Source organism: Emydura macquarii, unplaced genomic scaffold (genome assembly GCF_026122565.2).
Source record: "Emydura macquarii macquarii isolate MOO-44397 ecotype Brisbane River unplaced genomic scaffold, CSIRO-AGI_Emac_v2 contig_306, whole genome shotgun sequence".
NCBI classification, from domain to species: Eukaryota; Metazoa; Chordata; order Testudines; family Chelidae; genus Emydura; species Emydura macquarii.
In genome coordinates this window covers 1,319,881-1,345,172 of record NW_027130443.1, presented here as the reverse complement: position 1 = coordinate 1,345,172, position 25,292 = coordinate 1,319,881, and the positions used below count along the sequence as shown (strand labels likewise).

At 65.6% G+C, this 25,292-nt stretch overlaps 4 protein-coding genes across 4 annotated transcripts; 1 reads left to right on the top strand and 3 right to left on the bottom strand.

Annotated features, from left to right (window-relative positions):
• Positions 1–648: 648 nt before the first annotated feature.
• On the bottom strand, positions 649–4,367 carry TM4SF5 (transmembrane 4 L six family member 5). Its single transcript, XM_067561834.1, has 5 exons — positions 4,197–4,367; positions 2,304–2,369; positions 1,913–2,039; positions 1,144–1,349; positions 649–663 (listed from the first exon to the last, which is right to left on the bottom strand). Exons 1-5 carry the CDS (start codon positions 4,365–4,367, stop codon positions 649–651), a joined length of 585 nt encoding a protein of 194 aa, XP_067417935.1.
• A 368-nt stretch (positions 4,368–4,735) lies between these two features.
• On the bottom strand, positions 4,736–10,381 carry ZMYND15 (zinc finger MYND-type containing 15). The gene is given in 14 exon segments (XM_067561825.1): positions 4,736–4,916; positions 5,537–5,697; positions 6,098–6,156; positions 6,308–6,425; positions 6,492–6,629; positions 6,832–6,920; positions 7,012–7,077; positions 7,080–7,127; positions 7,572–7,658; positions 7,799–7,954; positions 8,336–8,496; positions 9,264–9,419; positions 9,497–9,728; positions 10,048–10,381. Coding segments are annotated over 14 exon segments (1,986 nt in total).
• A 648-nt stretch (positions 10,382–11,029) lies between these two features.
• On the bottom strand, positions 11,030–21,802 carry LOC137158515 (serine protease 55-like). The gene is made up of 5 exons (XM_067556305.1): positions 21,725–21,802; positions 13,672–13,864; positions 13,296–13,552; positions 12,928–13,067; positions 11,030–11,504 (listed from the first exon to the last, which is right to left on the bottom strand). Exons 3-5 carry the CDS (start codon positions 13,537–13,539, stop codon positions 11,181–11,183), a joined length of 708 nt encoding a protein of 235 aa, XP_067412406.1. The 5' UTR covers positions 13,540–13,552; positions 13,672–13,864; positions 21,725–21,802; the 3' UTR covers positions 11,030–11,180.
• CXCL16 (C-X-C motif chemokine ligand 16) lies at positions 18,446–23,508 on the top strand. Its single transcript, XM_067556242.1, is given in 7 exon segments — positions 18,446–18,583; positions 18,778–18,904; positions 19,309–19,391; positions 19,820–19,860; positions 19,863–20,202; positions 20,309–20,539; positions 20,968–23,508. Coding segments are annotated over 7 exon segments (927 nt in total). The 5' UTR covers positions 18,446–18,516; the 3' UTR covers positions 21,006–23,508.
• Positions 23,509–25,292: the final 1,784 nt, after the last annotated feature.

The following is a 25,292-nucleotide window of genomic DNA, read 5'->3' as shown; positions in this document are numbered from 1 at the left end:
CTGGGGGGTGGGGGCAGGGAACGGGACATGGGGCCTGTCCCCTCTAGGGGCCGCCAGCTCCCCTCCGGCCCCAGGGTGAGTCTGGCTGGCTTGGGGGGGGGGGCAATTTGTGAGATGCTATCTCCGGGGTTGGGGTTCGGGGGGGGCTATAGCAGGCAGGGGCAGGGCCCAGGGCTTGCAGCAGGGGGAGGGGCACGGGAGGCAGCGTTGCACCCGCGTCAAGGGCCCGGTGGGAAAAGTGGCCCCCTCACTGAGCGCCCCCGGCTCTAACCCTCTCCCCTGGGCCCCCCTCAGGCCCTCCCAGACCTGGGGGAAGCTCAGAGCCCCCTAGGAGTCTGGACCCCCACCCGTGGCCCTCCCGCCTCCCAGATGCCCCCCCCAGTTTCCCTCCCAGATCTGCCCCGTGCCCCATTGTGTTCCCAATAAAACCCACAAGTGTCAGGTGGGAACAAGGGGGGTCTTTAATCCGCCGGGGGTGTTAGCTCATGACACAGGGACAGCTCAGGGAGGGGCCCCATGGGTGCTCCCCATAAAGGGGTCCGGCAGCCACTGAGCCCCCCCCGAACGCCTGGGATGGACAGACATGGGGGGGTGACAAGGAGTGAAAGAGCTTCCCTGGGGCGGGGGGGCGGGGCCCCAGCAGGGCTTTCAGAGACCTTCGTCCTGTGGGGAGCCAGAGACGCAGCCAGTTAGTGTCAGGGTATTTACCCGGCTCCCCTGTGCCCTGCCCGGGTATTTACCCAGCCTCCTGTCTGCCCTGGTCAGGTATTTACGCAGCCCCCGATGTGCTCTGGCCGGGTATTTACCCAGATCCCTGTGCACCTTGAGTGGGTATTTATCCAGCTCCTCCATGGGCCATGCCCAGGTATTTAGTCAGCTCCCCCTTGTGGCCTGGCCAGGTATTTACCCAGCCCTCTGCATACCCTAGCTAGGTATTTACCCGGCCCCAACATACCCCGACTGGGTATTTAACTGGTGCCCACATGCCCTGACTGGGTATTAACCCGGGTCCCACGTGCCCTGACTGGGTATTTACCCAGCTCCCCGCATGCCCCGGCCGGGTATTTCGTCAGAGGTGGGCACCATGGTGTCAGCGGTGGGATACATGGGCCGCCGCGCGTCCCCTGCCCCCCCAGGTCTCACCTGGCTTTTGGCTGGCTGGCGGCAGTCCCAGCACAGGGTCCCCAGCAGCCCGTTGAGCACCTGCACGGTGCAGAGCAGCAGCTCCAGCGCCCCCAGGTCCAGGGTGATGGAGAACAAGACCACGTTCCACAGCACCGCCTGGGGGGGGCTCATGCACTGGTCCCACATCTTTCGGTTGACCAGATAGCTCTCGCTGCAGGGAGAGACACGGTCAGGGCGGCACGGCGACGTGGGGGACCGTGATGGAACTGGGGGGAGGCAGGGCTGGTGGGGGAGGGGGCCGGGAGTGTGGGAGTTGTGGTGGTATCTTTATGAACCCAGGCCAGACTCAGTTTCCCCAAGGGGGTTCCCGTCAGCTCCGGGGCAGGGGGGGCCGCACCCGCTGGTAGAACTGCCCCCCTGTGGAGATGCCCCAAGGGGTGACAATTCCGCCAGGGGTCTGAAGACATGGGGGGGCCCCCAGGCAGGCTGGAGCCTGCGGATCCCATTTTGGATCCGGGCTCGCCCTTGCAGAACAGGGCCCAGCACGGAGAAGGGGGGCACTGCCAGGGGGAGGGGAAACGTGGGGGGCATTGCGAGGGGAAGGGCTGGGTCGGTGTGGGGGCTGGATGCAGTGGGGAGTTGGGATTGGGGGAGGGGCCAGGACAGAGGTTAGGGGGCTGAGGGTGGAGTTTGGGGCTAGGGTTGTGGGGGTTGGGATGTAGGGGGCTGGGCAGGTCAGGGTTATTATGGGCTGGGGCGGGGGCCCCCCCTGTACTTGAGGTTGCGGAAGGGCGACCCCACTTCCCCTGGGCATGCAGGCAGAGGGGCCCGTAGGTCAGCCCAGCATCCGACACCACCAGGCAGTACAATGCCCCCAGGCCGCCCCACAGCGAGGCAAACACGGAGCGCAGCATCTGGGGAGGATGGGGGGGTGAGAGCGGGGAGAGACCCCTGCCCCCCCAACTGCCCCTCCGGTACCCTCCCATCCCCCTCCTACTGTCTCCCCCAGCCCCCCTTAAGGCCCCCCAGACTGCCCCCAACTACCCCTCCCCCACTGCGTTCCTGCCCCGCCCTCAATGGCTCCCCCCCCCCGAAATGCCCTTCCCTCACTTCCCACTGCCCCCCAACTGCCCTCCTGCCCCTTCCCCCCAGGTAGGAGGGTGGGGGAGGATCTGTACCTGACACCGGTTCCCACAGCAGCCCTTCCCCCCAGCATGGATGGCTGAGAACCCGGCGCAGAGAACCTGAAGTGGGGGGGACACGTGTCACAACCAGCAGCCCCGTATCACCCCTCCAGACTTCCAGGCCCATCCAGTGTCGGGCAGTTCCCCAGGCCACTCACCGGCCCATGATCAAAGGTTAGCAGGGGGCGCTTGGGCAGAAAGGGAGCTAGTGCGGGGGGGGAGGTGCCAGCGTGGGGATTCCCGCCCCATCCCAGGCCACTGGCCCACACAGACCCCCCCCCACACACAAGATCCCCCTGGTCAATGCGATTCCCTGTGGGGACGGGCCCATGGAGGTAGGAGGCTGGCAATTCTGGAGACATCAGTGTGAGGCCTACGGCTGCCTCAGTTTCCCTCAGGGCCGAGGTGGAGCATCCCGGCTGCAGGCTCGAGTCATTCGCGGGCTGAATAACATGGGCGCCGGGAAGAGGAGGCGCCAGACGAGTCGAGGGACAGCCCAGGGGCCCAGGACGTTCCCACCAAACAGGATTCACCCCCTCTCACCCCACTCCGCAGGGAAACTGAGGAAAGAGAGAGCTGGGTTTGCAATGCAGGGCGGCCCTGGCCGTGGAGACCAGGGGCTCTGAGCCAGGCCTGACGCAGGACGAATGGGGACCGAGAGCGCAAGTCGCGACGCAGAGCCTCAGACCCCGGGGGGCTGCCCCTTGGCCGCTCACTCTGAACCGTGTGGGGTCGAACTTTTCAAACCCAGCCGTCGCCGACCAAGGCGGGGTTTTGCAGGACCCTGGAGGAGCAGCTGGGATCGCCCGATTCCCTGCGAGGAGGAGCTGAGAGGTAAAAGGGCGGCCCCGGGCAGCCAGCGGCGCTCAGGAAGGGGCAGGTCAGGATGTCCTTGGTGTCAACAGTGGGATACAGACCTGCAGAGGAAACCAGCCCAACCACGCGAGGTGCCTGAGCCTCCGCGTCTGTCTGCACCCTGCGACACAGGCTCTTTGGGTCTCCGTCCAGCGCCGCGAATCACAGGGTCCGGCCCACACCTTGGCCTTTACCCGGCCCCCCGGGAGTAACCCCACGAGCGTGCCAGACCCCCAGGGCCCCACAAGAGCCGGCCACTGCTGCAGGACCGGGCCGCTTCTCCTCCTCGGAGAAAACCTCCCAGCTGGGGGTAGACACGGAGCCACCACCGGCTTGCTGGCTGTGGCGGTTAGTTCCCATCCCCATGCAGCACTGACGCCGGGTTTCCTGCCTGCCGTTTCCTCAAGTCTTTAGCCTCCAGCCGGGAGCCCCCTCCAGGGGGCTGCTGCTCGCACATGGAGAGGCGGGCGAAGGCATTTGCGTTAGGAGCCGATGCTCGAGGCTCCGTTGGGGCGGCCCCGAGGGATGAAGCAGCTCCGCGGCGGGTCTCCCCGGGTTGGGGGGGTGGAATCTGACTCCGTCACCCCCCCGGTGGGTGGCCACAATCCCGAGCAGAGAGAGATCGGGCATAACGGCGCACAACCCGGAGCAACGCCCCCCTTCGCCGCAGCTCAGGAGCCGGGGAAGGCGGGCGGACAGACGGGCAGACGGAGAGGGGGATGCGACCTGGAGGGACTTGAGGGCGGGTAGGCGACAGTGGGTGTGGGCAGGGATGGACGGCGGGACAAGTGTGTGCGGGCGCAGACAGACGGGACGCAATGGCACGGACAGACTGACAAAAAGTCCTGGGGAGGCGGGGGGGGACAGGGAGACGGACGGCCAAGGGAGGATGGACAGACACACGCTGAGGCTGGTGAAGTGACAGGTACGGTACCAGGGGGAATGGGGGGGCACAAGGGACCTACAAATCGGGGAGTGCCCTGAGGCTCTGGGGGGGTCATTCCGCTCCGGGGGTCCCCCCCCCCCACTCACCATGAGCCCCCCTCCGACGAAGCCGCCCATCAGCCAGATCTGGGGGGTGAGATGGTTCATCCAGCCCCCCTCGCGGCTGGGGAACAACAGCAGGATGTTGGTGGCCATGCAGGCCAGAGCCATGGGTACCAGGGCCAGCCCCACCAACCGCGCGCAGCGCCCGGTGCACATGGGGCCGACGGGCGGGGGGAGCCGGTGGCTGCAGACAGGGAGCAGATAGAGGGAGCCAGTGGCCGGAGAAAGGGGGCTGACGGGGGACAGAGCCGGGGGCTGCAGACGGGATCCCAGCCGCGCCGCCCTGGCCCCGGGCATTTGCTCAGCGATAAACTGGCCGAAGGGCTGGGGTGGATGTGATGTCGCTCGGCTCACGCGCCGCCTCCAGTGCCTGGTGGGGAGTCGAGCCGGGCCGTGGTCTTGGGGCTGGCGCCAGGCTGGCCGGGGCAGGGGGGCAAGGTCAGCGGGGGGCGGGGGGGACCCCGAGTCGGACAGGAACGAGGCGCAGGCTCCATGGGCCGGGGTGGGTTTATTTCCCCCCCCCATCATTTGCGCCGGCGGCCGTTGCGATGCTGCTGTTTCTCCTTCCGGCGGGTCCGGCCCGGCCTGGGCTCTGGGCCCTGGGGGGCAGGGGTGGGGGTGGGGGGTGGTGCTAGCCCAGCGGGCTGCCGCGCACCCCCTGCCCCCCCCTTGTAGAGCAGGTGGAAGATGAAGGCGTTGGAGTACCTGGGGGGGATAGAGGGGTCAGAGGTCGCCGCAGTGGGGCACTGGAGGGGGTTATTGTAAGAGAGGCAGAGGGCAATGGGGCAGGGGTCGTTGGGGTCCCTAGGTAAGAGGTCGCTATGGGGTGGAAGTCGAAGGTCATGGAGAGGCACTGGGGGTCACGGGTGTTTGCAATGGGGGCACCACTACAGGGGTCAGAGGTCATTTAGGGGGCATGGGAGGATACCACGGTCCGGGGGTCAGAGGTCACAAGGCATCACAGTGCCACCGGGGTCAGAGGTCAGGGGTTGGGGGTCAGGGCCGGGGTCAGGGGTTGAGGGGCGGGACAGAGGCGGGGGTCGCAGCACCCACCAGGGCAGGGCATTGTCGGCGTCGGGCCGGGCTTGGGGGTCGGGGATCGTGGCGGGGTCGAGGGTCAGGGGATGAGGGATGGGGTCGGGGGCAGGGCTAGTGGCACACACCAGGGCAGGGCGTTGTCGGCGCCGGGCCGGCGGCTGGGGTCGGGGGTCAGGGGATGGGGTCGGGGGATGGGGCAGGGATGGGGCAGGGTTGGGGTCGGGGGTCAGGGGATGGGGTCGGGGGATGGGGTCGGGGGATGGGGACGGGGGGGTCGCAGCACCCACCAGGGCAGGGCGTTGTCGGCGCCAGGCCGGCGGACGGGCGAGCGGAAGGGGTTGACGTGGGCCGGGCCGGCGCTGCCCCCTGTCGCCATGGAGACCGTGGCCTGGTCCACCGCGCAGCTGTACTCGCTGCACTCCGTGAAGTACGCCGGCACCCGCAGCGCCTGGGGACACGGAGCCATGGGGCTGGGCCGGCGCCACCGGGGACCCAGGAGTCCAGGGCTGGGAGGGACCCAGGAGTCCGGGGCCAGCACCGCAAGGGACCAATGGGGTCAGGAAGGACCCAGGAGTCCGGGGCTGGGGCTGGGACACCTGGCACCGCAAGGAACCAATGGGGCCCCCAGGAGTCCGGGGCTGACACCACAAGGCACCCAGGAGTCCGGGGCCGGGAGGGACCCAGGGGGCCAGAGCTGGGAAGGACTCAGGAGTCCGGGGCTGGCACCGCAAGGGACCAATGGGGCCAGGAGGGACCCAGGAGTCCGGGGCCGGGGCCGCGCGCAGGAAGAGAGGAGTTTGGGGTGCCGTGGGGGGAGGGGAGCAGGGGGCAGTCGGGGGGCCCCCCACCTGCAGGCGGGGCAGGGTGCTCAGCCAGGTGTCCTTCAAAGCGAAGCCGGAATTGAACCCTGAGAAATAACAGGGGGGATACGAGGGGGGGTCAGCAGCACACGGGGAGACTCCCCTGCTGTTCCCCTGGGGGCACCCTCCCCGCCCTGAGCCCCCCCATATTGGGGATGCCCCCAGAGAGCCCCCCCAGCCCCCCTGGGGCCAACTCACCAATGACCAGGTCGGGTTTGGGGCCCTGCAGCAGCGGGGGGGGCTGGGCACAGAATTTCAGCTGCAGCCCCCCACGCCCCCCCTTGGCCTTGGGGGCTGGGCCGGGCCAGGCGCGCACCTCCTGCGTCTCCTGGGGGGAAACGGGGGGGGCGGGGTGTCAGCTGGGGGAGGCCATGCTCAGGGCTCCCCCCCCCCACGGTCTCGTCCCCCCCACACTCACCGTTCTCTGCAGCAGCAGCTGCTGCCCGTCGGCCTCGGGGGGCAGAGCCCCCCCCAGGAACAGCAGCTCCAGCGCCACCTGGGGCAGCAGCACCGACAGCTCCTGGGGGGCACACAGCAGGGGGGGTCAGGAGGTGGAGTGGGGGATCTGCCCCCCCGCAGCGAGCCCCCCACGGCAGCTCAGCCCCTCCGCATTGTGCCCCCCCTTACACCTGCCCCCCCATCCACACTGCCCCCCTGGTGCCCCTCCCCGCAGCACCCCCCGCCACATGGCGCCCCCAGCCCCCCGTCTCCTGCCCGCGCACCCAGAAGAGCAGGGCCATCTCAGCCTCCGGCCCCGTCTCCAGGACGTGAACGCGCAGCGACTGCTTCTTCAGGATGTTCAGCTCCGGGACTGGGGGGGCAGCAGAAACAGGGGGTTACCGGGGGGAAAGGGGAACCCCCAGCTCTCAGCCCGGCCCCCCAGTTCCCAGCTCCCCACTCACAGTGCCGGGGGGCCAGCTGGGTGACGATGTAATAGACGCTCAGGGGGTAGGTCAGAAGCACGGCCAGGGGGAGTCCAGGGGGAGCCCCCGCCACGCGTAGTACTCCTGCCACGAGCCTGGGGGCGGGGAATGGGTCAGGGGGGCATGGGGACCAGCCCCCCCTTCGCCCCCTAGTTTAACCCGGCCCCCCAAATTCTAATCAGCCCCTTCCCCTTTGTCCCCCCCAGTTTAACCCGACCCTTCCTCTGACCCCCCCAAGTTATAGTCCAGCCCTTCCCCCATCACCACCCCCAGTTTAACCCAGCCCCCCAAATTCTAATCAGCCCCTCTCCCTTTATCCCCCCCAGTTTAACCTGGCCCCTCCCTTGGCCCCCAAATTATAGTCCAGCCCCTCCCCCATCACCACCCCCAGTTTAACCCGGCCCTCCAAGTTATAGTCCATCCCCTCCCCCATTACCACCTGGCACCCCAAATTATAATACAGCCCCTCCCCCTTTGTTCCCCCCCAATTTAATCCGGCCCCTCCCCCGATTTATAATCCAGCCCCTCCCCCGTCTCACTGAAATAGGTCCTGGGTGCAGGGGGCTCCGGGGAGGTGGGGGGCAGGGCAACCCCCCCCTCTGGCCTCAGCGCTTCGAAGGGGTTACCTGGGGGGTGAGAGGGAAACCAAGGGGACGTTAGGATGGGGCTGGGAGCCGGTGCCCCATTGCCCGCCCCCCATTGCCAGCTGGTGCCCACCCTGGGGTGGGATCGGGACCAGCACGGCCCGGTGCCCCTCTGTGCTCACCGCTCTGGAGGGGCCAGGGGCTCCAGGCCTTTGTGCCCCCCAGCCCCACGCCGTAGTCGGGGGCCCGGACCAGCATGCTCTCGTGGGTCCAGTAGCCCCGAGTCAGCCCCCGCGCGGCCAGGAACCCCTCCTTGTTAAAGCCGTCGCTGGTCACCTCTGCCAGGGAAAAGGGGGGCCCGGGACCCCCAATAAATCCCTAGTTCTGCGCCCCCCATCCCTCAGTACCACTCTTCCCCGGCACCCCCCGCACCCCCCAGTGCACCCCTTTTGCCCCAGCCCCCCCATGCAATGCACCTCTTGCCCCCCAACCCCCTCCAAAAAGCAGCCCCGGCCCCTCCATGCAATGCTCCCCTTGCCCCCCTGGCCCCTCCATGCAATGCACCCCTTGCCCCCCCAAAACCCCCATGCAATGCACCGTTCCCTCCCCAGTGGCCCATCCTTGGCCAGGCCGCCCCCAACCCAGAGTTTCCCCAGTGCAAGAGCCTGTCCCCCCACAGCACCCCGCGTCACGCTCCCGCCCCGTACCCCGGCGCTCACCGGCGGCGAAGAGGAAGGGCAGGTCGGCCAACTGGCGGGCGCGGCCCATGTAGCCGGCCAGGCGCTGGCACCAGGTGCGATGCGCCGCGTCCTCGGGGCTGCGGGCCCAGTCCGCCTTGCGGCAGCGCTCGGAGCAGTACAGCACGGCCCGGCACTGCTGGCTGGGGGGGGGGCGTGTCTCAGAGCGAGCAAGCACGCCCCCCCTACGTGCGAGAGGCAGCGAGCGTGCCCCTTGTGGGAGCACACGGGCTGCAAACGAAGCGTGCAGGCCGGCACGCCGGGCGGGGGGTTGGCAGGTGAAGGTGGCCCAGGGAGCGCACCAGCCAGGCTGTCGTGAGCCAACGAGCGTGCAGGAAGGGGTGGGAGCAGGCGCTGCCCTCCAGCAGCGTGCGAGAGCGGGCGTGAGCGGGAACGGCCCTCCAGCAGCGTGCGAGAGCGGGCGTGAGCGGGAACGGCCCTGCAGCAGCGTGCGAGAGTGTGCGTGAGCGGGAACGGCCCTGCAGCAGCGTGCGAGAGTGTGCGAGAGTGGGAACGGCCCTGCAGCAGCGTGCGAGAGTGTGCGAGAGCGGGAACGGCACTCCAGCAGCGTGCGAGAGTGTGCGAGAGCGGGAACGGCCCTGCAGCAGCGTGCGAGAGTGTGCGTGAGCGGGAACGGCCCTGCAGCAGCGTGCGAGAGTGTGCGAGAGTGGGAACGGCCCTGCAGCAGCGTGCGAGAGTGTGCGAGAGCGGGTGCTTCCCCTGGAGCTGGGTGTGGGGCGGGGGAATTGCCTTCCTCCAGACAGGACAATGGAGGCGGGCGGGGTGGGTGACTGGAAAGCGGAGTAAGGAATCCGGATCAATGCCCCGTGTGGACGCCCTCAGGCCAGGCCAGCGGGTGCAGGGGCCGTGGAGATCCCAGCCCCCCGCAGGCTCCTGGCCCCCCACTCACCAGGGCGCCAGCCGCCCCTGGAAGCCGTGACGCTTGCACACGTGACACGCCCGCACCCGCACGGAGGGGAAGGTGAAGCTGGGTCTCGGCCCCCAGCCCCGCATGGGACCTGGGCTCAGTCTCACGCCCAGCCGGGGCAGCAGAGGCTCCAGCGACCTGCGGAGAGGAGACATGGGCTCAGTGGCATGGGGGGCACGGCGCCCCCCCCAGCCCCACTGCCCTGTCACACTCACTTGTGCAAGGCCAGGTCCCCGACGGCCAGCAGCCGGGGCCGGCGGGGCTCCCCGGCGCCCAGGGGCCGCGCCATGCTCTGGCACAGCAGGCGGAGCGCCAGCTGCTCCAGCGGGGGGGGCGGCCCTGCGGCCTGGGGCGGGGCCCCGGCCCCCAGCTGGAAATCCAGGCCCATCACCGTGCCGTGCTCGTCCGTCACCAGCAGGAGGCGCTCCATGTGCAGCAGGGCCTGGCCTGGGGGGAGGGAGGTGAGATGCCTGGGGGGGGAGGGCAGGGAGAGAGTGGGGGTGCCTGGTGGGGGATGGGTGGGGGAGGGGGGGAATCGAGCAAGGCGGGGGAGGGGATAGACAGGGGTGCCTGGTGGGGGACGGGCGGGGGAGGGGACAGACAGGGGGTGCCCGGCAGGCAGGGACGTGGGAGGGGATAGACAGGGGGTGCCTGGTGGGCGGGGGTGGGGATAGACGGGGTGCCCGGCGGGGGACGGGCAGGAGAGGGGACAGACAGAGGGTGCCCGGGGGGCGGGGGAGGGGACAGACGGGGGGGCGGGGGGTACCTGTCTCTGGCTCCTCGCCCTCGTCCAGGCGGAGGAAGGTGACCGCCCGCTGCAGGTCGCGCAGCTGCAGGGCATCCTCCCCGCAGAGCCGTCCCCGGGGCTCCCCCGACCCCTGCCTGGCCCCTCCCGGCAGGGCCAGCCCCAACCCCAGGCGGGGGTTGGGCAGCAGGTGCAGGAGCCAGAGGGCCGGGTCAGGGGGCAGGCGCCGGACATGCCCCTCCTGGCGGCGCTGGCGCGGCCCGTCCCGGGGCCCCCCGGCCTGGCGCCGGTGCCAGCCCAAGAGCAGGTCGGCCCAGTCCAGAACTTCGGCCCGGTAGCCGGTGACGAACTCCATCCTGGGGGGCCGGGACCGGGCAGGTCAGAGCCACGGAGCCCCCAAACCTGCCCTCCCCCGCCCCAGCCTGGGACCAAGCCATGAATTCATTCCTGGGGGGCTGACAGAGACACCCCGTAACCCCCCCTTTCCTTGATTCTCTTATCCCCCCCATTCTAGCCCCCCCACACCCCAGAGCTGAGTCCCCCTAGATGCTTGGATCCCAACTGTGCCTCCTCCCCCACCAGCCCCTCCCCCACCGCTGACCCCCATCATTTGGAGAAGGGGCCCCATTTCCCCCCTTCCCTCCCCGGTACCTGCCCCCACCAGCTGATTTGAAGGTAAATACCCGAGCGCCCCGAGATTCCACTGTGACATCGCTGGGTTCCGGCTCCCTGGGGCCCCCCTCCCCCAGCTCCCGACCCCCCCGACAGCCCCCACTCTCCCAGGGCCTCCAGGGGTGAGCGCCCCTCCACCGCTGTCCCGGACATCTGGGTCCCTTTTCCCACCCCTCTGTGGGGCTCTCTAGGAATGGGTCCCTTCCTGGCCCTTCCAGACGCCTGGGTCCCGTCCCCCCACCTTTGCGGCTCCCCTGTAGGGAGTGCCCTGCTCTGCTGTCCCGGACGCCTGGGTCCCCTGCCCAGTTAACAGTCACACTCCGCTGCAACAGCCAACATTTAATGACCCCCTCGGCCCGGGCCTCCTGCTCCCCTCCCCGGAGGCGCCGGCCAATCCGAGCTGCCAAAGCTGCCAGCTCTTTCCCAGAATCCCTTGCGGCAGTGTCAGGGTTGTCCCCGTCCCAGAATCCCTTGCAGCTCAGTCAGACCCGCCACCTCCCCAGAGCCAGCCCCAGGGCGAGGCAGAGGGGCTGCCCCGGGCCGATGCGGTGCCCCCCGCCGGCGGCGGCCTCCAGCTCCATCTTTGGGGAGGTGAGGCCCAGCGTGGGGGGCGGGGTCTCCCCGGGTGTCAGGGGCTTCCCGGCGGCGGCGGTGGCCTCATCCATCCAGGTGCGATAGTTGGCCACGCGGGTGTAGACACCTGGGCGCTGGCGCCTGCCGCAGCCCCGGCCCCAGCTCACGATGCCCACCTGGTACCAGGAGGAGCCCTGGGGGGCCTGGCACTGCAGCGGCCCCCCGCTGTCACCCTGCAGTGGGGGGGGGGGAAACAAGAGATCGGGTCAGCCAGCTGCTGGGAAAACAAAAGGGACGAGCCAACGAGGCAACCAACGAACGAGCCAACGAAGGAACGAACGAGCCAACGAGGCAACCAACCAACGAGCCAACGAACGAGCCAATGAAGGAACGAACGAGCCAATGAGGCAACGAAGGAACGAACGAGGAAACGAAGGAACGAACGAGCCAATGAAGGAACGAACGAGGCAACAAATGAGCCAACGAAGGAACGAACGAGCCAACGAACGAGCCAACGAGCCAATGAGAAAACGAAGGAACAAACGAGCCAACGAAGGAACAAACGAGCCAACAAACGAGCCAACAAAGGAACGAACGAGCCAACGAACGAGCCAAGGAGGCAACGAAGGAACAAACGAGCCAACGAGGCAATGAAGGAATGAACGAGTCAATGGACGACAAGACAAGCCAGCCCACGCGGGAGAAAAGCCACAGAGAAGAGCAAGCGTCAGCGATGAAAGGCAGGAGAAAGCAAGGCAGTGAAGGACGGAGCAAAGCAGCGGCTCAGAAGCCGGGTCGAGCAACAAATGAACGAGGGAAAAAGTCAGTTCAGGCACAGCCGAGAAACCCAGAGAACGAGCAAACGAGAAACCGAACGAGTCGACGAAGGAAGGAGGAAATGACCTGCCAAGGCCAGGAGAAAGCGAAGGGCCGAAGGCGGAAATGAGTCAACGAATAAGCAACAAAGAGAACGAGCTCAAAGTTGACTCAATTAACAAACTAACGAGGGAGAAAATGAGTCAACGACCGAACGGAGAAACCCAACAAACGAGAAAATGAGTCAAGTAACGGACACCTGGGAAACCAAACCAGGGGCAACTAACGAAGGAGAAAACGACCTGCCAAGACACCAAGACGGCGGAGGAAACGCGTCGCCACACAGCGGAGGAAGGCGATGAAGGAGAAACTGAGGCAGCATCAGGCCGAGGAAAGGAACAAGCCAGAGAAACAGAAGAAGGAAAAAGCAGAGGAAGGAGAGAAGGCGGCGAAGCAGGAAATGTGGAAGGAGAAAGTGGGTCACAGATCGGAGGGGAACAGGTGCCGAAGCGAGAAAGTGAAGGAAGGAGATGCAGGGCGGACGGACGGACGGGGGGCTGGAGGAAGGTGCGAGGGAAGGCAGGAGGCGCAGGGCAGACGGACGGACGGGGGGCTGGAGGAAGGTGCGAGCGAGGGAAGGCAGGAGGCACAGGGCGGATGGACGGAAGAAGGTGCGAGGGAAGGCAGGAGGTGCAGGACGCAGGAAAATGTGCTGGAGGCCGCGGCCACACGACCCGGCCAGAAGCACAGACACAAGGACGCAATGAGTGAGGGTGAAAGGGACCGAGCTGGACGGGGACGGGGGGGGTCTGGGTGGGGGAAGGGTTCGGGGGTCCCCACCTGGCAGGCGTCGCGGCCGCCCTCCTCGTGGCCGGCGCAGACCATGTTCTGAGTCAAGGCCCCCATCCACCACATGCAGCGCAGCCAGTCCACGACCAGCACCCCGGCCTCCCGCAGCGCCCCTGACACCCGCTCCTGCCCTGCGAGAGAGACGCGCTGTAGCCCCAGCCGGCCCCCCACCCCTGCCAGCCCCACCCCGCTGCCCCCACCCCACCCCAGCCACCCCCCACCCCTGGGCCCTACCCTCGCCTACCCACACTCCTGCCCCAGGCTCCCTGCCAACCTCCATCCAGATTCGCACCCGGGGCTCTGCTGCACTCCCAGCCAGCCCCACCCCACCCCACCCGGAGCCTGGTAACGCCTCTCACCGTACTCCGTGGTGCCCCAGCCGGCCACATAGCAGCTGCCCCACTGGCTGTCGTCCCCACCCTCGGGGTCTCCAGGGAGGCAGACGGGGCTGAGGCCCCGGTCAGGGGCCAGAGGGCGGCTCAGCTGCAGCAGGGCGATGTCCGAGTCATAGGTGCTGCGGCTGTAGCTGGGGTGGGCCAGGATCCGCTGGACCCGCCGGGTCACGCCGCCCACGCCCAGCGTCACGCTGCCGGCCGCCACCATCACATCCTGGGGCCTGGAGGGGGGGCAAAGGGATGGTGCCCCTCACTCCTGACCCGCAGCCCCCCGCCGACCCAGCCCTGCCCCCCCCACCTCTGCTGGTGCCCCTCACTCCCGACCCGCAGCCCGCCTTACCGAGTGTCATGGAAGCAGTGGGCCGCACTCAGCACCCACCAGGCGTGGATGACGCTTCCCCCACAGAAGTGCTGCCCACGGCTCTGCAGGCTCACGATCCAGGGCCATTCCCCAGGGCGGCTTTTCTGCCCCCCAATGATGCGGGGCGCCGGGGACGGGCTGGGGCTGTCGTATCCCGGCCGGAAACCACAGTCTGGGGAGACAGAGCCACCGTTAGAAACGTTAGCTCCTGCTCTGACCCACCGGCCTCCCGGAGCCAGGGAGAGAACCCAGGAGTCCTGGCTCCCAGCCCCCCCTGCTCTAACCACTAGCCCCACCTCCCCTCCTGGAGCCGGGGAGAGAACCCTGGCGTCCTGGCTCCAGCCCTTCACCTTAGCTGCGCTCGTAGCTGGTTCATTTCATGCCCCTGGGACATCTTCACCCGCTCCCTCACTTTCCAGTGCAGTTTGTTGGATGACATCACAGTACCACGGGTGTGACATCAGAGCTTGCCATGACATCACATGCAGGGAAAGCACCAGACCAGGGGAGGGGGGCGCGTGGGTGAATCGACTGTAGGGAGGACCTGGCCCCGTTCTGCTGGGGGGTGGGGAAGGGCATGATTGGGGGAGGGGTGCCTGTGCCCCCCAGCACCCACCTGCCGCCCAGATGCCCGTCACTCCAAGGAGGAGGAGCTCCAGCAGCCGCCACGCTGCCATTGGCTGCCCTGCAGCTGCCCGGGAGCAAGAGGCCGTTTGTGGGTGCAGCGGGCGGAGCCATCCGCTGTGACATCACAGCAGAGCCAGTGATGACATCACAATGGTATTTAAAGGGACACGCACACACTCCAGTCTCTGTCACCCCCCAATGCTCCCAGCTCCCCCATTCTTCATCTCTCCTCCCCTCTCCCAGCTACCCCCCAACTTCCCCTGGCCTGGCCTCCTGGCTCCCCACCCCGTGCCCCCCTGTCCTGAGAGGTGGGGGGGAGGGGAGAGGTCCATGGGGCGATCCCCCTGGGGGGGCGCTGCTCAGCTAAGTACACCCCAAATCCATTGTCACCCCTGGGGGCCCTTGCGTCCCACACTTCCCCCGCCGGCTCTCCTATCCCACCCCCACAGTGTTAGACCCGGGGGGGACCCTCACCCCTCCAAACGCGCCACCTAAGGATCCGCCGGCCCCACGCGCCCACGTTCCCCAGCCGCAGAACCCGCCGGCCCTCGCTTTCCCCTCCTTTGTTGCCTTATTTGGGGTGGGTGTTTCGCTGCCCAGGGCGGGGAGAATTTCCTCTCCCTTTCCTCTTCCTCCCTCACCCCGAGCTCGGCCTCTGACTAGGAGTGGAACAAACAGAAAAGTTCGAGCCGCGCGTTTCCTTTCCCCCCGTCTGTCCCGGCCCCGTCTCTGGGCGGTACCTGCACCCGGGCCGGACGGATGTCAGCTAACGCACAGCCAACGGGCCGGCTAAACCACGGGTCGTCCTCAACCATATTCCAGCAACCAAATCACCGGACATGGCAGAAGCTATTGTCTAAAGGCAAAGTCGCCCAGTCGGGAAAGGAGATCTCCCCCCGCCTCCGTCCGGGAACAAATCCCCACGGCACACTCAGCTGCCCTTCGTAGCGCTGCTGGAGCTGTGGCAGGGCCAGGATTTCAGAGAGGCCCGGTGGGCGAGGGGAATCTCGCTGGGTTTAATCACAGACACTAGCTCATCCGCCTGGCTGCATGGCGTTTCAGCGATGGTTTTACACGTCACTCAAATCCAGCCCAGCCGCCCGGCCCCGTCCGGCACTGGCTGCTCTGTTCCTTTCCTGGTCTGCGCCTCAGATCCTAGCGGGCTCGGGCCCGGCCAGGGCAGCACGTCCGTGGATTTGCCTTTGACGAGTTACCCCTTGTCTGACTTTGGCTTTGGCACTCGACCAGGGACAGAACCAGGGGGGACAGGACACGTTTTCTCCCAGGACTGGGTGAGCCCCGTGATATCAATACTGAGCCCCGTTAATGGGGTGCAGAGCGAACGTAGACGCCCTGGGCGGCTGGAAACGCCTCTGCCAGCCTGCCCACCGCCCGCCCTGGCCTCCAGCTCTGCACCCCCTCAGCTTCCAGTCGGCAGCAGCCACTGTCCAGCCGGTGGGTCTCCTTCGCGTCTCCATTGACTGGGGTCAGCCTTTCAAACCCAGCCAGCCCTGCCTACAGGACACCTGCCCCACGCCCCCATTCCTCCGCCCCAGGGGAGAAATTGAGCCCTTCACACCGAACGGGGGCGAGGGGGCAGGGAACCGAGTCAGGCATGCACAGTCCATGAAGGTATTTCATAGAATCACAGGAGATGAGGGTGGGAAGGGACCTCAGGAGGTGTCTAGTCCAGCCCCTGGCTCACAGCAGGACCAGCCCCGACTAAACCATCCCAGCCAGGCTTTGTCAAACCAAGCCTTAGAAACCTCTAAGGATGGAGATTTCCCCACTTCCCTAGGAAACCCATTCCAGTGCTTCACCACCCTCCTGGGGAAAAGGTTTTTCCTAATGTCCAACCTAGACCTGCCCCACTGCAACTTGAGACCATTGCTCCTTGTTCTGCCATTTCCAAAATCTCCGCATTCTGCCCCGGAGATTAGAGGGGATCTGCTCCGTGACCCTGGGGTCAGCTTCTGAAAGGAACTGAGGCCCCTACAAACGCGGAGCGGCACCGAGTGGCGTTTCAAGGCGCCCTGTAGGAAAACCCCTCTGGCCCCCAAAGCTGTGACAGCCTGGCCCCACGTGACACAAGCCGGCTGCTTCCTTCCTCGTTGATGTAACTCATGCAAAGCAATTTGTAACCGGCAGGATTTGTGCTTCTGCGGCTCCAGCCCGTTCGCCGTCCACACGCAGTGTGACACGAATCCAGCACGAAACCCCCACCTCTCCTGCCAACTAGCAACGACTAGACGTGTGGGGGGGGGGGGCGAGAGCAGGGCTCTGCAGCCTTTTTCTGCCATTCGCCGACCCCTAAAAAACTTGGTCTGGGGGTGTGGCCCCCGCTTTGGAAATCCTAGGGACTGTCTGCAGGCCACAGGGACCTGGGGGCCACGAGTCGCAAATCACTGCCCTAGCGCATGGAGCACTTGGGAGATCTTCACGCCCCTTTTTGCGACTCAGTTTCCCCACCTGTGACTTGGAGATAGTACCAGCCTGCTTTGTGAAGGGAGGACGGCTGCACCAAAGCCAGAAGATGGCATCCGCCAGGCAAGGTGGGTGTAGGCCCATGGAGCACGGCTGTGGGGAACAGGCGCAGCTCCAGCCCCTCCCCGGTGGGGGGTTGAGACAGGCGGGCTGGAAAATTGGGGGCCAGCTCCAGATACCTCGCGGGCAGACGCACAGCTTTCTCTTTTCAACAAGACGCCCTGAAACGTGTGTTTTATCTACGCCAGCCTCTGAAGGCGAATTAAAATAGCCACTGCCAGCTCGCTGCCAATGCTGGGGGTAGCTCGCTGGGGCAGCATTATCCCCAGGAAACTGACAGGGAAAAACCAGAAGACAAAAAAGAAAGAAACCAATAAACCCGTGTGAACTTCGGGGGGTGGAGGGGAATTCCTGGCTAAGTAACACTAACCGCCGACTACTTCAAGCAACGGGCAAATGCAGGGAAGCAGGACCCAGGTTTCACTGTATGGACGGGGGTCCACGAAGGCGCAGCTGGGGAAAACTGGAGGAGGAGGAAAGCCCTGGAAGGAGAATAACTCGCCTCCAAGACACGGCCCGAGATCAGAGTCGGGCCAGGATGTTACCGTGGGAAAAGGGCCCGCAAACCCGCAGATCACACCAGGAGCCCTAGGACCTGGGTCAAGGTGTGTGGGCGGGGGAGGCTGAAACTGACGCATTATGCCCGGAGCCCAGGGACGGGTGAGGGAGGAGCCCTGAAAGATGCGGGTAACAGACGCCCACGACAGTTTAACACCCAAGGAAGCAGGGCTCTGTTCCCAGCTGGTCGGGCCCGTTTGCCCAGCCGAACACCTACATGCTGCCAATTCAAATCTCTTTTTTCGCGGGGGGGGGGCCTCGTCCTGGGAATGTTGCCGCCCCCCCGTCCCGCACCACGTTAAAGTGCCCCAGGCGACTCGCTGCCAATTCCCACACCCCACCAAGCCCCGAGCCGGCTTTCAGCAGCAGCAGCAGTGCGCAGGCTGGAAACGGGGGAACGGCCTCACCCCACGGCGTGTGGGGTGCGCGTTCGATTCTCCCACCGGCAGCGCCACAGGAAAAGGAGAAAGACCCAGGCAACAACGCCAGCCCCTGGTGCCCGGGCTCACGCGGGCCAGGCGGCGACGCCCAGACAAGTGGCCAGGAGGGCTCAGGTTGGCGGGGGTCAAAACAAGGGGTCGAGCCCCACAGCTGAGACCTTGCCCTAGGGCGGCCCACGTCTGCGGGTACAATGGGGCAGCCAGGCCAGAGCCCCGGGGAGCCAAGGGCCCCCACCGCCTGTGGGGGGCAAGGGGGGGGCACGGAAGGACCCGTCCCGCAGAGCGCTCCAGAGAGCTCACTGGGCCTGGTCTGTGGCCAAAGCCGAGGGGGTCAGCCGGGGGGAGCGGGGGGGGCGTTTGAGCCTTGAGGGGGGTGAAGGCAAAGTTTGGGGGGTTTCAGGCCCCCCCCCCAGCCTGCCTTAGCGCCACCCCTGACAGGGGAATGTCCAGCCGGGGAATGTCCAGTGGGGCAGGTCCGGGGCGGGGGAGGCTGGTGCCTCTCGCGGGCGGGGGATCCCCAGGGAGGGACCCGGGAGCTCCGCCCTCCCCGGAAAGTCCCGGCCGGGCTGGCGACGTCTCGAGACCAGAAAGTTTCCTCCCGGAGCGCGCGGCAGGTGGGGTGCAGCCGCCTCCTGCCCCGGCCCGGCCCGGCCCCATGGCAGCCGCCCCCCGGCCGGCAGCGACCCTCCTGCTGCTGCTGCTGCTGCCGCTGCCCCGCTCGGGTAAGAACCGCCGCGCCCTGGGCACGGACCGAGCCGGGCTCCATGCTCCCCCCCCGATCCCTGCCCTGGGGGGCTGGGGGGCCGGGACACCTCCCGATCCCTGCCCTGGGGACTGAGCTGGGAGCCCCCCACCCTATCCCCGGTGCCTCCCCCAGTCTCTGCCCCCTAACCCCAGGTGTCTTCCTCCCCCACAGCCTCGGGGAACGAGGGGGGCGCGGTCAGGGGCTGCAGGTGCCTGAGATGGAAGCAGCCCCTCAGGGACCTCACGGTCCTCGCCCAGGAGGTGAGGTCCTACCAGGCCTGCCCCGGCCACCTCCTCAGGTACGTGTCCCCCCCCATAACCCGGGACCCCCCCGCCGTGATCCCCCCGCCAACCCATAGTGCCCACGGCCCCTCATAATGCCCCCAGCCCCCCGCCAGCCTATAGCCCCCCCTCGCCCCCTACGACCCCCACCCCCTACAATCTCAGCCCAGAAGATGAGGAAGTTCTCCAAATATTCCAAACACTCCGCATTTCCTGATACTGCAAATTCCAACCCCGGAGGCGACCCACAGCCAGGCCCCCCCCCCCAATCCTCCCCAGCCAGGCCCCCCAGATCCCCTCCACCAGCCAGCCTGACCCCGAGATGGGAGATGGCACCTGCCAGAGGGGAAAGGCTCCGTACGCCAACCCCCCATCCTGGGACCGGGTCGGCCCCTCCCCAACTGCGTTAATTCCCCCCCAGGTTCCAGCTGCCCCACAGCCAGATCTGTGGGCTGAAGACGGCGGACTGGGTGATCCAGCTGCAGGAGCTCTGGGAGCAGAAAGGTGGGTCTGACCACCCCCTCCCCCCTCCAAGCTTGGGTTGGGGGCTGCTGGTCCTGGCCCCCAAAAAGGGGTTCCCCCACTATTGAGCTGGGGATTTGGGGTGCATCGGGGCTGCAGGTGTTCTCTACCTCCCCCCCCTGGAATCTGCGGAGTCCCCATGCACTGCTTCCAACTCAGGGCTGGGGGGCCGGGGCTGCCCCACGTCTGACAGCTGCCCCCCTGAGGGGCTGGCGGTGGGTCCAATGGACACAGGAAGTGGGGTTCCCTGTGGGAATCGCGCGGCCAGTCTGGGGGGCAGGGGAAGAGGGGGAGGGCCTGCACCCGGTGGGGCGGGTGACACTGGCATGGGGGAGCTGACGCTGTTGGGGGGCGGTGGGGGGAGCCCCCCACCTGACCGGGCCAGCTCACCAACCCATGGTGTCCTGTAGAAGCCGCCCGGATTGATGCCAGCCGGGGGGAGAAAGGCAGAGGGCCAGCCCTGAAGCCCCCCAATGCTCTCCTGCCCTCCAACGCCAACCCCCCCATGCTCAGCACAGCCCGACCCACAGTGCCACAGGGACCCACAGACAGACCCCTGGTGCCACATGGACCCACAGACAGTATCCCAGAGCCACACAGACCCACAGACAGACCCCTGGAGCCACACGGACCCACAGACAGACCCCTGGAGCTGCATGGACCCACAGACGGTACCCCAGATCCACAAGGACCCACAGATGGTCCCCTGGAGCCACAAGGACCCACAGCACAGACTGGCCTCCGGAGCTGCACAGACCCACGGCCCGACCCACTGATGGAGCCCTGCCCTCCGGTGAGAAGCTGGCACCCGTGGGAGGGGTCTCCCTGGGGATTCCCCAGGGAGGGAGGAGGGGGGATCCCTGGTTCTCCCGGTTGCTAACACCCCCTTTGTCTTGCAGACCCCGCGGGGGGACCCAGCGTGGCTCTCCGGCAGGGGGAGGGGGCAGGGGACGGAGCCCCCCCCATGCAGCCTAGCCCCCCTGTCACGGCCGTGCTGGCCCTGCTGGGCATTGCCCTGGGCCTGGTGGGGGCTGTGACCTACCTGCTGTGCCGCAGGCGCCGGGGGGGCCAGTGTGGGGGGGCCAGCCGGGGGCCCCCCCAGGGACCCAGCACCCCACACAGAGACCCAGGTAAGGAGGGCAGCGGAGCTGGGAGGGAGAAGCTATTTAGCCCTGGCTCTGTGCCACCCCACGGCTAATCCACCCCACATCTCAGATCTGTGCCCCCCCCTCAGCTAATCCACCCCACATCTCGGATCTGTGCCCCCCCACTCAGCTAATCCACCCCCTCCCTGGCTCTGAGCCCCTCCAACTCCTTTTCATAGACCCCCCAACTCAGTAACCCCCCCATCCGCCACCTCTGCCCAGTCTCTGGGGGGAATCCATAGACCCGGGGGGGGGGGGGCATTTCCCTGGGGAGGGGGGGGCTCCCCTCCGAATGAATCCCCCCACCCTGCCCCTCCCAGTGGGGAGCTCCCTGGAGTGGGCCCTGTCCATGCCAGATTGTGGGGGGTGTCTCGGTTTGCTCTTAACGCCCCCTCTCTTCCCCCCCCCCCCAGGCAGTGGGACGTTGTACCACCCCTGTGAGCTGGGCTGACAGACGGCACCACCCCCTGGCTGCGTCGATGGACGGCCCCCCCCGGCCCAGCACCCTGCGTCCTGATCCCCCCTGTTGTTTTCTTGGAGGGGGGTATAGAGGGGAGGGGACGGAATTGGGGGTCCAAGCCCCCCCTATAGACTACTAATGACGTACTCTGAACTGCTTATGCTGATGTCTTGCTACACATGAAGGTCCCTGGCTCTGGGGAGGCACAAGGCAGGGTTGGGGGGGCCCCCCACTAACCTGCTCCCTGGGGGGGCCCTGCCCCCCCGTTGTACTGCGTGTCAGTGCTGTATAAATGTTTGTACAGGCCGTGGCTGGTGATTGGGGGGACACATGATTTTAGGGGCCCTCCCCCCCAAGCAGCCCCCAGTTCCCTGCATTTCTGCCATGCACCCCAAGGTTTGTGCATCGAGGGAACCAGCCTGAACCAGATGGAGCATTGAGCCCCCCTCCCGCCCCCCGAGCGATGGGCGGGGGGCTCTGGGGAGGGACTGCCCATCTCCCCCAGCTATCAGACAGACACTTTCACTTCTCTGTCTGGCTGAAATCCAGTCATGCGGAGGAATGGGGGGGCACGGTGCTCGCTGTCGTTTGGCACCCAGCCGACCCGGGCCTGGTTCCCTTCCTATCTGAGCGGTCCCGGCAGCCGGACCCGCACCGCGGCGTCTCTCTGGGCAACAGAGGCAGAGTTTTCCTTTGGGGCCCCACCTCACCTCTCTAGAATCTCTCCCGGCCGTGCGGGGCCGCCCTGCTTCCTCTTTTGGTCACGCGGCTCAGCGCCCACGTGCCTTTCCTCGCTCCGGGTGGCCTTTCTCCCCCCTCGCTCGCGATGCAAACTCCAGGTCGCTTTTGCACTTGGGACCCAGAAGTTCCCATCCCCCCCCCCCCCCGAGGCCCTTGCGCTGTCCCCTCTGTGCACCCAAACCAAGCTGCAAACCGGCTGGGGGACGGTTGGTCAAGGCCATGGGTCGGTTTCACCCCCAGGCTGGTGTCGGTTCTCCCAGCTGTAGCTGGGAAATGAAAACCTGCTGTTCAGACGCGCCCTGGCCACCTTCCTCCTCAAAGCGTTGATCCTGGACACTTCGTGAGCCCTGCGGATACCAGTGAGACACCCAATTACCTCTACCCATTATCATATATGCTAATGACCTACATTGGGGCTTCACCCTTAGCTACATTCCAGTCTCACCATAACTGGGCTAGGTGGGGCGGGGTAAAAATCCGCCCCCTGACACTGGAAAAGTGCCCCCCAGACGTCCAAAGATAGCTGCTTGTTCCCATCAGCGCTAACTGGGCGGCTGCAAGCCCCACGTCTTGTGTTTCATCTCGCTACGCGCTGCCGAAACGGAGACATCTGTGGGGATCCTCGGTGGCCCTCTTCGTCTCTGCCAGACAGAAGATGTCACGCTGCAGGGGTCAGACGCTCTGCTAGGCCGGCGGGACAGTGGTGAGGCAACTCAAATGGTCCTGGGCCTCCAAAGCTAATGAGAGAAAAGATCCATCCGTGTCTTGGACAGCCCCAGCACTCGCCCCACAGAGCTGCTCCTATGACCTGCCTCCCGCCATTCCCAGCCAGACCCATGTTTCCTCCGGGCTTTGCTCGCTCCTGGAGCTCACTGCCGTGCAGCCCGCCCGTTTCCCGCCTGCCGGGCCACTGGTGATGGGGCAGGGGCGCTGGGTCCCAGGTCCCAGTCGGAACGGACTCCCCCGGCCTATTGTCCAGGCGCCTTGGAGCCGCATCTGAATGGCTCGGGCCTGGCACCGTGTGAAACGCCGTGAGCCGCCCCCAGGAGCTGTGCAAACGAATCAATGCCGACGCCTTGTTTTATTGCGTAAGTAAGATAGCGGTAGATGTGTTCCCTTTACTGTTGTGATCATGGTACAGCCCCGCAGACTCCAGCTTGTTAGTTTCGAACCTAAAAATATCTTGTTGAATTCCCCCCCTGTGTGAGTGAGGGAGGGAGGGAGGGATGCATGCGCAGGGCATAAAGAGACACCAACCCAAACTGCTCTGACAGCAGACAGGGGAGTGAAGACACTGAGTGAAGACCGAAGAATGCATCTCAACGACCCTAAAGTGCAAATAAACAGCCCTAAAGCGCAGAAGGATCCGCCCAGGGACCAGACAAAGCACAGAAAGAAGAGACGGGTCAGGCGTGCAATGAGCTGGTGATTAACAACGGTACAGAGCCCAGCGGCAGCAGGACACAGCCAGGCCCAGAGACCTACACGAGAGCCAGCGAGTATCTAAGATGGGTACACACATGGACACTTTGGGTCTCACTCTGCAATTGTCGCCTGGAGCATCGGATTCGCGACCGACAGAGGGCCGGCTCCCTCCTCGTGTCTAGCTGGCCACACGGCCGGCTCGAGCAACGCAGAAAAGGACTGGTCATTACGTGAGAGCAGCTTGCAGAACGTCGTGGGTGTGGATGTGTGTGACTGTGACGGCTCTTTGATATTCTTACACGGACAATAAACGCGGCGCGTGGCCTCGTCCCGACTCAGACTCTGCTCAGCTTTTCTTTTCCAAGTATAACCCGGCCAGCCTGACCCCGCCACTCACAGCGGTTACGAAGCGGGTGGGGGGACGAGACTGTTGGCGCAGGGCCCAGCTGCGGCTGCGAGCAGCAAATCTCTCCAGCAGTGGGAGGCGGGGTGGGTTCCACGTTCCTAATGCGAATCCGGCGTCCACACACCCAGGGTAACCAGTACAGGGGGGTGGGCAGGAAGGAATCTCTGCCTGGTTAGACTGGTAGAGACCCTGGGGGGGCAGATGCTGGTTCAAGCTAGCGCAGACATGGAGCCCCAGCCATGGGTAAGAGGGCGCGACTGTCCCACGAGCACCTGCCACGGCAGAGAAAACCTGGCTGAACAGCGAGCGCCCTGCCCGGCCGGGAGTCGCTCTTCAATAGCGTGGTGGGAAAATCAACACTTCTCTGCTGGGACCATTTTGTCTCCACGCCCCCCACCTCTGGGGTCTATCGCAGTGATTTCTGGCTGCTGCTTGGAGCCGTTCAGAACCAGGCGTGGAAGATTTAAATCAATGCAGGGGCTCGGGTCTGGCTGGGCCAAGAATTATTTTGCACTTTGACGGGCTGAGGGGCAACTAAGCAGGACCCCGGTTTCTCTAGACAATCTGAGGGCCCCCAGGAAGTTCTTTGGGCCCGAACTCCAGGCCACGGCCCGACCTCAACGCCCAGCCAAGCACATTATGCAGAAGCTGGAGCCCCCAGGTGACCTGATCTTGCCCAGCCCCCAGGAGACGTTTGTCTGCCCCATAGGAAGTGGGGAGCGTTGGCCGCTCAGCGGGTGGGTCTGCTCAGGTGGTTGTTAATCAACAGAGACCAGGGCCGTTGCTGTGCGAGGCTCCTTAGCCGGGAAAAGATCCAGTAAACCCACGGGGATGGGGCGGGTGGGACCCTGGGCGCCAGGATCTCAGCGCCACCCCCAGCTTGGCAGACAGCTGCACTGCGCCGGCCGCTGCGGCTCCCCCCCTCCACAACCATTGTGGGCACAATTCCCTCCCGCTGGGCTACCAGCTGCCTCCTCCAGCGCCCCCTGTGACCTGTCTGTGCCCAGGGTAGCCACCTGAGAATGCCAAAGTCAGGGCAGGCTGTAAAAGGAGAGCAGATTTTCCCAGTGCTGGTGGGTGACACTGAAGCCCGGCTTCCCAACCAGCCACGAACTGCTTCTAATTCTCCACACTGGTTATCAAGAAGCCAGTCCACAAATGCCCACAGCCCCCGTCACTGCATTCCTGGCTCCCAAATCAGCACGAGGTCCAGTAAAGAGACCAGTTGTTTAAACTCTCTGCTCTTTACTACAAAGGTTCCCTCTGACTGCAAGGGGTCAGCCACAGTTACCAGATCAATATAAATTTGGATCTTACCTAAAATCCCACGCTGCCAGCCAACCCTTTACTAACTAAAACTAAAGGTTTATTGCAAAAAGAAAGAAAGAAACCATGAGAGAAATGTTAAAGGATTAGAGCAATCAGATACATACAGATGATTGAAAGTCCATGTACATCAGGTTTCTGGAAGAACTGTGGAGTTGCAGCTTGTATAGTCTCCTCTGGTTCACATCCAGTACCTGGATGGGTCTCAGTCCTTTGTTACACAGCTTCAGTTGCAGATGACTTGATCCAGAGGTAGGTAGGCAGGTAGGTGGCTGAAGCTCAGGATAGAAGGCAAAATGGTTTCTGTGGTTTGATCTTATAAACCCTCTGTTCCTGGCCATGCAAAACTTACAGAAACGAAATTGGAGTCCAGAGTCACA

What these genes read in the sequence shown, in the direction of transcription:
- TM4SF5 (XM_067561834.1), bottom strand. Translation starts at nt 4,367, where the DNA reads ATGTGCACCGGGCGCTGCGCGCGGTTGGTGGGGCTGGCCCTGGTACCC. An exon ending in TCGTCGGAGGGGGGCTCATG is followed by an intron (nt 2,370 to 4,196) that starts GTGAGTGGGGGG and finishes CCCCCACTTCAG; the next exon opens with GTTCTCTGCGCCGGGTTCTC. An exon ending in GGGGAAGTGGGGTCGCCCTT is followed by an intron (nt 1,350 to 1,912) that starts CCGCAACCTCAA and finishes GCCCTGACCGTG; the next exon opens with TCTCTCCCTGCAGCGAGAGC.
- LOC137158515 (XM_067556305.1), bottom strand. Translation starts at nt 13,539, where the DNA reads ATGGTGGCGGCCGGCAGCGTGACGCTGGGCGTGGGCGGCGTGACCCGG. An exon ending in CTGGGGCACCACGGAGTACG is followed by an intron (nt 13,068 to 13,295) that starts GTGAGAGGCGTT and finishes TCTCTCTCGCAG; the next exon opens with GGCAGGAGCGGGTGTCAGGG. An exon ending in GCGGCCGCGACGCCTGCCAG is followed by an intron (nt 11,505 to 12,927) that starts GTGGGGACCCCC and finishes CCCCCACTGCAG; the next exon opens with GGTGACAGCGGGGGGCCGCT.